The sequence below is a fragment of the Sciurus carolinensis genome, chromosome 5, assembly GCF_902686445.1.
Source record: "Sciurus carolinensis chromosome 5, mSciCar1.2, whole genome shotgun sequence".
NCBI classification, from domain to species: Eukaryota; Metazoa; Chordata; class Mammalia; order Rodentia; family Sciuridae; genus Sciurus; species Sciurus carolinensis.
Window position 1 is genome coordinate 83,314,221 of NC_062217.1, and position 13,622 is coordinate 83,327,842.

Here is a 13,622-nt window from a genome sequence, read left to right on the forward strand (position 1 = left end):
CACCTTTAAGGAAATTTGTGTCTCGATTGTGTGATCTCATTCAGGCACATCCCTTTAATTTCCATTTCCCTGGTGAAGGCCCAGAGTGCCTCTTATACACATCATATCCCCACTGACAGCATAAAACATTATGAATGAGACAACAGAGAAATGAATGAAATCTGGTACTCCATGCAAGTCAGGTTGTTAGTCCTTGAAGGTAATTTAAAGTTTGGGTGACCCTAAGTAGCACTATCCTAAGATAGTACTTGCTCTATAGTTCAGATGTCCCTGAGACCCAGATATCCTTGGGCCCAACCCAAGTAGTCATTGGTTAAAACACGTGCTATTAGATTTGGCTAAAATATTGTTTGCTTTTTGCTGCTTCCCCAGCTACTTAGAATATCAATATTCAACAATTTATCAAAACAAATATTTTTCTTTTAATAGATTTCCAAGAATATGAATCATCTGATAATTTATATAATTTCATATATATTTTTTCCTTTCTGTTAGTCAGTGTACATTGGGAGAGAAAATAAACACTTCTTTCAGTAATGTGTTAATTGCTATGTTAATTGCATTTGTTTTCTGTAGACCCGTAACAAATCAGCACAAATTTAGCAGCTTTAAACAATGTTTGGTTCTTATTTCAACTTTCCTGGGTCAGGCAGAGCTAATCACAGCTTAGCTGGGTCCTCTCTATTCAGTCTCATGTGACCGCAATTGATTGCCAGCCAGGCTACTTGTTCAGTTCTGGAGCTTGGGGTTGTTTTCCAGCATGTGTGATAGTTGGTAGAATTCAGTGCCTTGCAGAGTAGGGCTGAGGTCTATTGCTTTGCTGGCAGTCAGTAGGTGCCACTCTCAGCTGTCAGTGGCCATCACAGCCTGCTGCCAAGCGGTGACACAGACCCTCTCAAAACAGGGCAGCCACCTCTTCAAGATCAGGAAGAAAACCTCTTACAAAGGGCACATTCTCCCTTTTAAGGTCTGGTAGGTCAAGCCCACCCAGAATAATCTTCGTTTTGATGAATGAAAAAACTCAAGTGATTCAGAACCTTAGTCACATCTCTGCTAATTTCCTTCACCATGTAATTGGAACCTCACTGAAAGAGGGAACCTTTTCATCTACTATTGGCTGGGAGCAAACCCCAGGTCCCGCACACACTCATGGCACAGGGATTCCGAGAACTCAACTCCACTGAACAAAGATCTTGGGGCTTTCTTAGAATTCTGCCTATCACAGACAGAAGCCAAGTAGAGTTTTAAAAATTAAGATTAAAAAAAGACATTTAACACTCTGAAGGCATTTTTAATTGTTATCATGATTGCCATCAAATGTTTTTATAATACAACTATCATGAAGTTAGTATGAAATAGTACATTTGTATTGCTCAAAGCAAAAAATGTTTTATAAGATGATGAATTTTGATATAGAAAAGTGGGATAATACAACTTGCCTAAAATCCATGAGTAAAGTATATTGGACATTGATATCATATTCAATGGACAATGGACAATGATATAAATGGACAATGGACAATGATATAAATATATCATTGATATAAATGAAATAAATATAAATATATGATATAAATATATAATGGACAATGATATAAATATCATTGATTTTTATATCAGGAAGGACTTGGGAATCATTTATTATAAATCAAAATATTTTAGACAGGAAGAAAATGGAAGTCTCTGAGCTGTAAACACTGCCCCTTCAGGTTTTCACATGGAGTTTGTACAATTTTGTTTTCAGATTTTGAGAGTTTATAAGATGTAAATGGAGATTTTAGAAAATATCATTACAAAGGTGATATTTTAATGACCCTTCCTGAGGACTGTGCATTCACAGAAAACCTGTCATCATTACCCTATTGCATTCTTTTCTGACTGAGATTTTAAAATCCTTTTCAGATGATTTTATAATCACAGGGCTGAAGTAGAAGTCATTAAAATGCCATCTAATTCCATTCCCCTGGCTTCCTATGAGTGATCACTAACTGCTTAAAGACAAAACATTTATCTAAGGAAATATCTGCAGAGGCTGTCTAATAAGGCTTTTATTCTCTTGCCAAATGAAAGATTCTTAATGGGATAGGCCTTAATGGAAGGTTTCTAACGACTAGTTTCCAAAATGAATTAATATCAAATCCTTGTTAAGGATACATCCACTTTGGGGTTTTTGACCTCCTAAAAAGGGCATTGCTACTTATTACCAGAGTAAATGAAAATAAACAAAAGTTGCCAACAAAATATTTCATAATACTATAATTATAATATTTAGTCACATTCAGTATTATAAATCTGCTTTCATTATTTATACCCTTTTCCCCAAAGTACTTCCAAAATTTAATTTTCAGGTTTAATATAGTTAGCTTAGAATCATTAATCTTACTTTGCTAAATTATATACTCATTAAGTGCACTACAATATTTTGTTAGCAAATATTAATAACTAAAGTTTTTTAAAAAGTATTTGTCATTAAAATTAAAGATGTCTTATTTTAACATACTTACAGATATGACTCATATATATTATCCCATAGCCATGAGCACTGTAAGTAAATTAATATGCATATTAGCTTTATGGAAATAAAATATAATAAGGAAAAATACAATATGCCACTTTGTTGTATTGATTTCCACTTAATGTCCATTTTCCTAATTGATATAATAGAATATTCTAGAAACTTTGTGCTCAGCATCAGTTGTAACAATTTCCTAAATATTACTTTATATTCAACAGGTGGTGTTTTTTAGAGATTGTATAAATTTCTCTTACATGAAGTTTTAATTCTAGGAATAGAAGTAGATTTGTTAGGTACCCGTGTTTTGGGTCCTTTATAATTCCAGTTGAGTGGACAAAACCTGGCTCAATCTCATTTGAGTTTCAGTTAGTTTCTTGTCAATATTGTCCTCATGTCTTCTATTCTTTCATCTTTTTGAAGTCTCAGTATCCTATGGTGTCATTATGTTTTCATTTTGTGATGATTTTCTTGATTTCTCTTTGATTTTGGCTTGGTATTATTGAATATCTCATTGGTAGTTAGCTTTATTGTTGTCTACTGTGAAATATTAAAGCATGATGAGGTGAAGAAAGTGGGTTGAATAATGAAAATATTATTACTATACCATTGGGGATCAAAATAGAAAAAGCCATGCTAAACTTTGCTCATAAAATTATAGTTTTCCTTATGCCTTGACTAATGACTGTGTGGGTGATAAACTTCTATACTGAGTTTAGGTAGAGAACCCTATCTAGTTGGTACATGTTTAAATTTTTACAGCTCTCAGCAAATGCTCAATCCCTTATATAATGTTACTATTTGATAGTCGAGCTCTCCAAAAGGTTCATTTAAAACCTTAATACTTCCTTGGCATGTCTACATTTAAGAAGGGACCTTGGTTTATATATTTCCATTCTTTTAGATAAGTATGCAGAAGTGGGTTTTGAAGAATCCTCCATACTGTTTTCCATAGTGGCTGTACCATTTTGCATTCCCACCAGCAGTGTGCCTGGGTTGCAAGTTCTCCACATCCTCACCAAGAATTGTTGTCTTTTTTTTTTTTTAATGATAATCATCCTGCCAGGTGTGACATCTTATTGCCTTTCTATTTGCCTTTTCCTGATGATTAGTGATGTTGAGCATCCTTTCATATGCTTATTGGCTATTTGCATGGTCTTTTTTGGATAATCCTCTATTCAGGATTTTAGTCTTTTAGGTATTGAGTTGCAAGAATTTCTTTATGTATTTTGGAAATTAACCCCTTATTAGATATATGGTTTGCAAATATTTTCTACCATTTCGTAAGTCATCTTTCATTCTACTATTTTCTTTGCTATGAAGAGTTTTTAAGTTGGATGTAGTTCAATTTGTCTATTTTCGCTTTTGTTTCCTGTGTTTTGGGGGTCATATGAAAGAAATCATTGCCAAGCTTATCATGAAGCTTTTTGTCAAATGTTTTTTCCTAAGAATTTGGCAGTTACAGGCCTCCAGTTTAAGTCTTTATTTTGTGTTGATTTCTGTATGTGGCATAAGAGAAGGGTCCGGTTTCATTCTTTGACATGTGTTAATGCAGGAATGTTCAAAGCTGAGACAATTGGATTGTGAGAGCTGTAATCTAATCAGTCCATCCTAGTTTAAATGAACTAACTGGGTGGTAACTGTAGACAGGTAGAGCATGGCTGGAGGCGGGTGGTCACTAGAAGCATGCCCTAGAAGGGTTATTCTTCCTGTGGGTCCTTCTTCCTCCTCCTCCTCTTCTTCTTTTTTCTCTCTCTCTCTCTCTTTCCTTCCTGATCCCTCCATGAGCTGAGCTGCTTTCCTCCACTGAGCCTTTCTTCCGTGATGTGCTCCCTCACCTTGGACCCAGAGTCATGGAGTCAGTCAACCAGGGGCTAAATATCTGAAGTTATGAGCCAAAATGAACTCTCCCTCCTCTAAGTTGTTCTTATTGGTATTTTGGCCACAGTGATGCAAATCTGACTAACACAGTATATGAATTTCAATTTTCCCTGCACCATTTGTTGAAGAGACTCTATTTTCTCCATCATAAGCATCATACATACTTGATACCCTTCTCAAAAGTTGGTCGACCACATATAAATAGATTTATTATTGGGGCCTGAATTTTATTCCATTGGTCTATACGTGTGTCTTCATGCCAGTACTTCAATTCTTTAATCGCTATAACTTTTTAACTTATTTTAAAATCAGGGCCTGGGAGGTCTCCAACTTTGTTCTTTCTCAAGACTACAAGACTAATTTGGCTGTTTAGGGGTTTTTTGTGGTTCCAGTTAGTGAACATGAGATGTCCTCCCATTTCCTTGTGGAATGGTTAATCTGAATCATCAACTTGATTGAATTAAGAGATGCTGATGATTAAAGAGGCTTCTGGGTGTGTCAATAAGGGCATGTCTAGGAATGATTGGAAGGTGGGAATGTGAACTAAAATGAAGCCCCTCCCTAAGTGTGGGCAGCACCGCCCAATAGGATAGAATTAAAGTTGGAAGAACAAGGAAGCAGATGCAGATGCAAGCTCCACTCTTTTTGAACAGGTTTTTGATTGCTGCTTTGTGACTCTCACTTCTTCACTCTTCCAAAGTGGACTCTCCAAAACCAGTGATTCTCCAGGTAGTTTCCAGAAGCCTTGGTCTCTGACTAGAGTAACACTGTTGATCCTTCTTGTTCTGAGGCTTCTGCCTCTTGGACTACATAGCCTCTTGGACTGCGCAGCTGTGGGTTCTTCCAGTTCTCTAGTTGCAGACGGTCATTGTGGACTATGCAGCTTCTGGTTGTGTAAGCCAATCTAATAAATCCTGCTTTTTTTAAATTTATTTTTATTGTAAACAAATGGGGTATATCTTGTTTCTCTGTTTGTATATGGAGTAAAGGCATACCATTTGTGTAATCATACATTTACATAAGGTAATGGTGTTTGATTCATTCTGTTATTTTTTCCTTCCTCCTACCTCTCCCACCCCTCTTTTCCCTCTATACAGTTCCTCCTTCCTCCATTCTTGCCTCCCTTCCACCCCCCATTATGTATCATCATCTGCTTATCAGCGAGATCATTCATCCTTTGGTTTTTTGAGATTGGCTTCTCTCACTTAGCATGATATTCTTCAATTTCATCCATTTGCCTGCAAATGTCATAATTTTATTATTCTTTATGACTGAGTAATATTTCATTGTATATATATACCACAGTTTCTTTATCCATTCGTCAATTGAGGGGCATCTAGGTTTGTTCCACAATCTGGCTATTGTGAATTGAGCAGCTATGAACATTGATGTGGCTGCATCTCTGTAGTATGCTGATTTTAAATCCTTTGGGTATAGGCCAAGAAGTGGAATAGCTGGGTCAAATGGTGGTTCCATTCCAAGTTTTCTGAGGAATCTCCATACTGCTTTCCAGATTGGTTACACTACTTTGCAACCCCACCCACAATGTATGAGTGTACCTTTTTCCCCTCATCCTCTCCAACACCTATTGTTGCTTGTATTCTTGATAATTGCTATTCTAATTGGGGTGAGATGGAATCTTAGGGTAGTTTTGATTTGCATTTCTCTTATTACTAGTGATGTAGAACATTTAATAAATCTCTTTTTATAATCATACTTCCTGTTGATTCTGTTCCTCTAGAGAACCCTAATACATGTTGTATCTTTAATTCCTTTCATTAGTGCTTTGTAGTTTTTGGCACACAAGTTTTTTAACTCCTTAATTAAAAATTTCTCCTAGATATTATGTTGTTTTTGGTGCCACTGAAAATGGGATTGCTTTCTTAATTCCATTTTCAGGTACCTTGTTTATCTGAAAGAATGGAAATCAGGATTTGGAAGAGATATCTACACTCTCATATCCGTTATAACACCAGTCTTGGTGGAGAAGATATGGAGACAAACTAAATGTCCATGGAGGATGAATAGATAAAAAAAATGCATACAATGAAATATGCAGTATGATACAATATGGATGAAACTTGGGGATCTCATACTAAGTGAAATGAGCCAAACACTGAAGGACAAATACTGTATGATTACACTTCTATGAGGTCTCTGAAATAGTCGAACTCGTGGAGTCTAGGAGTGGAATCAAATGGTGGTTAAAAAGGCCTAAGGAAGTGGGGGGGGGTAAGTGTGGCATTATTAATAAATGGGCATAAATTTTAGTCAAGCAAAATGAATAAATTCTATAGTTACACTACTGTACAAAGTTGTACCTATTATTAATGCTATTGTACTATAAACTTAAAAATTGGATAATAAGGTAGATCTTATGTTGTTTACTTATCATAATATAAAAAGATAAAAATTGGTGTATTATTATTTTTTGAGTCAGTAGAAAGCATAAATTTATATGCAATTGCAGTCTTGTAGGTATATAATATTTATAAAAGCAATGAATCAAGCTTGTAAACATATGAAAATTAAATCATTTATATCATTCCACTTTGACAATAATGACCCAAAGTCTATTCAACAATTTTAGATTAAGGCCTGGCACTTTCTGTAGATCAGTGCTTTTGCATATCATGATTCCATAAATGTTAGTGTAGTTTTTCTTATTTTGCTGAAGGGCAGCAGTAGGGAACTCTGCATACTCACTACCAATTAGTAACAAGTCCCTAAGGTTGAAGAAAAGGCCATAGTCAATGTCCACATTCACTAGAAAAGGCAGGAATGGCTGCTGATGTCTGTCTGTGGCAAGCTGTTCCACATTGGTGAATGGAATCTGCTATTGGCACAGTTTAATTTAACCTGAATTTATAATGCCTAAAAGTTATTTTAAGGGCTAAGATATATGATAAAAGCATAAATTAAACACACCATCGCTTTACATTCATGCAGTTTACAAAGTTAATTCACATATATTTCTAAAACCATGTACATTTTCATTCATTTAAGGTAAAGTCTGGTCTCACCAAGACCTTACTGGGCTGTGAGATGGCTTCTTTCATTTACTAAGTCTCCTGTGGAATGCTGGAGTGTGAAGATGAATTTATTGCATATCAAAGCAGAGTCTATAAATAATGACAGAGTGGAACTGCTACAGTGTAAATATGGTTTAAGTGTGTCCCTCCAAAGGTTCACATGTTGGAGGATTGGTCCTCAAGGGGGCAACCCTGGAAGATGGTGTGGATCTTTAAGAGGCGGGGCCTAGAGGGACATGCCCTCATTAAGAGGAGGTGTTTCATTTGGGGCCCTGGTTATTTCTCCAGAGAGGGTTGTTATGAAAGCCTGAGCTGGGGCCTAGCCAGCCTCTCTACTTCCTGTGTGGCTTCCTGTTTGGGTGTGATTTCTTCTTCCTGTATGAATCCCTACCAACCACAATGAGTTTCTCACTAGAGATGAGCCAATGCAATTGCCATGCCCTTAAGCCTCCCAAACTGAGATGAATAGACCTCTTTTATTTATAAAGTTAGTCTAAGACAATTCATCACAGTAGTGCAAAATAATAAGACAGGCATCTACATTGTAAATATTTATGAATTAAAGAAATTAAGAAAGCAACCAATTTATATAATTTATTAAAATTGATGAATCTAATAATCATTAAGTCATCTCAACTCAACCAACCACAAATTTAGGATTTCAATTTTCCCACCAAATAGAAATAATAACAGTATCCTTAACAAATTTTTGTAATGAAAAAATTACAGTAGGAACAAAATGAACACATTATAGTTCACAGTGAGGTAAAAAAAGGGAGAAAAATAAATGTTATGTATACATTTTGCTAGTGAAAATTCTGGGGCAGACAGGAAAGAAGCAAACTACATTAGAGGAAACTTCTATCAATACAATATAGATGCAGGGATATAGTGAACACAAGAACCTACATGCCAGAAAAATAATAATACTTACTGGAGAAAACCACATCACTCTAAGAATCCAAATTGTAAGAGCAAGATTCACAACAAGGATGATGAGTAAGAGAAGAACGAATAAGTAGAGGCAACGCTTCCTCCAGCCATAAATGCCAATTTTGTAGACACACCGGTTCTCGGGTCTCTCTATGGTGGTGCCTTCTGTGGCGGTGATATACTGTTCCCGCACCATCTGCCATGGGAGGTGTGCAGAGGAGAGAGAAAGGAGGCAGGGAGGGGGAGGGGGAGAGAGAGAACTTATTTGTCAATACTGATTTACTACCAGCCAAGAAAATACTTTTTAACCCAGTAAAAATTTCCAGAATTAAAAAATTTTCAAAAGGGAGTTAAATATTACTTTGAAATGTTTTAACCAGAGGGAGATATTTAATCTATTACTTAAAATATTTTAGATATGACAAATTCATTTGAAATCCAGTGACCATATTTTCAGATTTTAATCAATAAGCACACATATACCTATACAGCTTTAAAAATTCTGCAGGGAAAAACTTGGAATTGAAGCATCAACCTATAATAATCAAGTTATCAAGTTCTTAAAAGATTCAGTGGGAGAAAAATCAAATTAGTATCTTTGTGGTGTGTGTGTGTGTGTTTGTGTGTGTTCCAGTTACCCAATTTTATGTCAAATAATTAAATTGTATCTTCCTTCAGTTACTAAATTACTCAGAATTAGAAGGCTCTTTTCAAGATGTCTACCACACCAAACTTTGCCTAAAGTTCCAAAATGTTTACCGACTTTGACAGATCAGAATACAGGTATGTATACAAATGTTTACAAATACTCATTGTTTATGCAAATTAGAGTAAGAGTTTTAGCAACCATTTCAGGTCTATGAAGATATTTTAAAAAATCATTCATTTTTTTCCATTCTTGATGATGATTTCAAAAGAAAGTGCTTTTTATCCACAAAGGGGAAATTAGAAATTATGAAGACTTTGTAAATGTGGTGAGTGATGAATCGGAATATAAAATATTCTCCTCTGGGATGTTTTTATGCAGAGCTTATACTTTTGTTTTTAAGGATGATTTGGATGTGTCTTATTGAAAAACAAGTCGTGGTGTAAAATAATTCTTTAAATCTCTTTCCAATTTAACAATAGGCATTTTCTCATCTTGTAACTGACTATATAAAATTGTTTCCACTAGTATCTTCAAATTCACAGGACAGACCTTGATGATGATTTCATAAGGACCTTACTTACTCACTCATTTCTTTGATTTCCTTTGTCTTCTCTACATAAGACAGTGTACTGCTCAGTTACTCAAGTATAAGTCCCTGATGCTAAGTCTTTTTCCCTTCCACCACACCTTGGCAAGTTCTATCAACTAGCCTCCCTTCCACACACATCACTGATCGGTCTACCTCCACATTCCCATTGCTACAGCATTAGTTCAAGCCATGGTGAACTCTAATCTGCATTGCTGCAAAAGACTTCATTCTTTCCCCTGGAAGTCTGTTTTGCAGTGATGCAGACCAGGCACTGGCCCTGCTACCCCCACATAATTGTAATTATTAAGCTTTTGTTCTGGTCAACAAGATCTTTATGAAGTGTCAACAGCACTTCACAGGAGTTCTGCACAGAGTTCAATGTGGTTTGTCACTCTTTGTTGTAAATGCTAGGTGTGCAGACAAAAGTTGTGATAGACTTTGTCTCAAGAGAACTCACTCCCATAGTGTGTGGGGGGTGACGGGTGCAGGGAATAATGAAGGAACTTTAGATTGTGCAGAGGGGAGTGAGGGGAGAGGTCGGGTGGTGGGGATCGGAAGGATGGTAGAATGAGACAGACGTTATGACCCTATATACATGTATGATTACATTACTGGTGTGACTCTGCACCATGTACAACCAGAGGAACGAAAAGTTGTGCTCCATTTGTGTACAATGTGTCAAATGCATTCTACTGTCATGTATAACTAATTAGAAAATAAAAAAATTAAAAAGAACAAAAATAAAACAAAAAGACAGCTTACTGTACAAAAGTTACTTATCTCTGTTTTCTGTGGTAAAAACTTGTCTAGCCTAAAACTATGGGACAAAGAGAATCTGTTGTGTACCACCCACTGTCCTGTAACCACCCCACTGAGCATAAATCTAAAAGAATTTCCAGACCCAGTGTCCAGAAATTTTTAGGCATTAGCCCTTCTGTACCACTGCAGCTTAAATAAACGTGCTTCCTGAAAAGTCTTCAGGTATCCAGCCTCATCTGTCCTACGTCAGCAGTATAGCCATGATTAACAAAAAACTAGCAAAGTTTTCTAAGAGTGTGTGTGTTTTCTTAATTTTATATATTCCTATTCCTATACATAGTTTCTTATTGTTTGTTGAACAAATTATGTAAAGTTTAGTGGCTTAGCACAATAGAATTTTATCTTATTGCCTGAAGTCCCCAAATAGACATCTCTATGACTAAGAATCAAAGTGTGGGCAGGGCTGCATTTCTATGGAGGGTGTAGGTGAGAGTCTGTTCCTTCTTTTTTCCAGCTTCTAGAGGCCTCCTGAATTCCTGGGCTCTAACCTATATCCTTATCAAATCTCTATCTCTGACTCTGGCTTTCCTGCCCACCACTCATAAAGAACCTCTTGATTACACTGGGCACCCCTAGATAATTTAGGATGATTTCTCAACCCCAAGAGCCTTGACATGATTACATCTGCAAAGTCCCATTCACCGCAGAAGAATGTACTCACTGGTTCTGAGGGTTAACACATGGATATTTTTGGAAGGCATTGTCCTGTCTACCATAAAACACTTTTATTCATACATAAAATTATATATATTAGCATTCACTTAAGACAATTTTGTCTTGGCTTCTAGGAGGGCTGATTGCAATTTTGTTACTCAGGTCCCCTAACTCAGTGCTGGGAACCTGAACAGTTTATTTGCTCATTTGTTTATTTCCTCTCATTTTTCAGAAAGCACTCTCCATGAGAGTACTTTCTGCTTTATTCACCACCAGCTATCTCACATAGTACAATAGCAAATAATGGGCACAGAATAAAAACTCTGAATAAATGAATGAATGAAGGAACTGTGGAGTTTGATAGGTATTAATTGAGCTATCTTCCAGGAATGATCCTAGAAAAGTAGGCTAGATAGATGGGAGTAAATACTGTGAGGCATATACTACATGAAATATATTTGATTTATGAAGATGGGCAATCCATTAAGAAAAGATTCAGTACTTGTGGACTATTCTTAAGCAATTATTATGAATGATGAGTTGATTTAAAGAAGGACACAGACTGGTAGAGAAAAATAAAATGTCTCTAGTATTTTAAATATTAAAAGATTTTGAATAAGGATAAAATATACAAGATTAGACAAACAGTTTTAGAAGTCATGAACCACAGTCAATGGCCTCCTGAGCACTGTGGTCATGCTCCACTGCCAAATACCCTGGAAAAGAGAAAATGCTTCCCAAATGTGTCCAACCCAGCCCCCATTTCTTCACTCCTCCTTACAGCAAAATGGCTATGATCAGTTGATTATACTCATTGTCTCTTCAGTTGAATTCTGTGACTTCCATTTTCTCTAGAACCCACATCCAGACCTACCACTTCATTGAACTTGTTCTTGCGAAATCACTGTTGACTTCCACATTGTTAAGCAAGATGTTCATGCACATGACCTAGAGCCATTGCCTTCTCTTTGAAACACTTTTTATACCTGGGGTCCAGAAACCTCACTTGGCTTTCTTATCCCTGCAACGACTTCTTATTCTCATTGATTACTTCTGCCTTATCGCCTTACCCTGGGCTCAGTTTTGAACTTCTCATTTTCATAGGCATTTTCCCTATTGTAGATGCATATTTAAGCTGAGGATTCCTTATTATATCCCTAGGCTGAACTCACCTTGAACTTCAGACTCCAAAATCCAACTGGGGGTCTCAAACTTTGCAAAACTCTTCTCCCCGACCTGTTCCTTGTGAATATTTTTCCCCACGTAACAAAACAGAAACTTCATCCTTCAAGCTTCTTGAGCCCCAAATCTTAGAGTTGGTCTTAGTTTCTTTTTCTTTTTCCATAGCACTTGCTCCATCAGCAAGTCTTCTAAGCACTAATGAGAAGTCCAGAGTGTGATTCCCACTATCATCATTCACCTGGACCATTGTAATGACCATTGAACTGTTCTCAGCCTCCATCCCTAAATCTTCTACTGTCAATTTCCAACATTGAGGCTGGAGTTGTACTTTTAAAACATGATCACACCCCACTTCTGTAAAAACCCCTCCTATATCTTCCAATCTCAGAATAAAAAATCCTTATTGCAACTGGCATGGCTCCTCCTGTCTCTACTCCCTGTCACTTTCCCTGATCCCTATGGCTCCAGTTCACACTAGTCTTACTCTTGTTATGTGCTCCAAGTGTAACCCACTAGAGGGGATGTAGTCACCACTCCCTCAACATGGAAGGTCTTCTCCCAGATTACTACATGGCTCAACTCCCTCAAATCTCTGCCCCAAGTTCACCTATCAGTAGAACTCTCCCTATCATCTTACTTAGTAACCCTCACCAATACCACCACAGAGCTGGCTATGTTCCTTTCTGCTTAATTTTTCTCCATGACCCTTAACTCCATATGACACACTATATATTTTGACCCCTAATTTTCCTACAAATGCTCACCTCACCACATATAAGTCCCAAGAGGGTGGGCTTTTAAACTGATTGTTATTTTGTTATATCTTCAACACATAAAGTACCTGGTGTATAGTATGGGCTCAATAGATACTTGATGAATAAATGGAATAAAAACATTGAATGAACAAACAACCAGATTATTTATATAAATTTAAAGGCAAAACAAATAAGCTGAGAGTTACTTCTGAATTTCCTCGACCTTTTATAATTAGAAAGTGGAAACCTACTCACGATTGGTGGATTACTTGTTTACTGAGAAGGAGACTCAGTGAGTTCCATTACAATTTGGCAAGGTTCTTCCAGGGAAGGAGAAACTGGGGAAGGTGCTTCCCCTAGTTTGTGAGTCACCCCACATCTGCACACTTTCTCTGCTGACAGCTTGAGTAAGAGGTTGGACCACTTTCTGGGTAGAACCCACGGACGACATGCTGACTTTTAGGGGGCTCATGATTTGCTTTCTAATCCTACCATTTTGAGTTGTATTTACCAAAACCACTTCTACTTGATCACAAACATGTTTCCTTTTAAATTTCCAGTTTTATTTCTTATTGTGTCATGTTTTATGATTGCCTTCTTCAGTTACTATTGTTCT

General features: G+C 36.7%; 1 protein-coding gene across 1 annotated transcript in view; it reads right to left on the reverse strand.

The window, feature by feature from the left end:
* Positions 1-13,622, reverse strand: part of Sgcg (sarcoglycan gamma) — an 83,784-nt gene that overhangs the window by 51,231 nt on the left and 18,931 nt on the right. Inside the window, exon 2 of the mRNA XM_047554531.1 lies at positions 8,360-8,554. Coding sequence (XP_047410487.1) covers positions 8,360-8,554 — 195 coding nt within the window. The remainder of the gene's footprint in view (positions 1-8,359; positions 8,555-13,622) is intronic.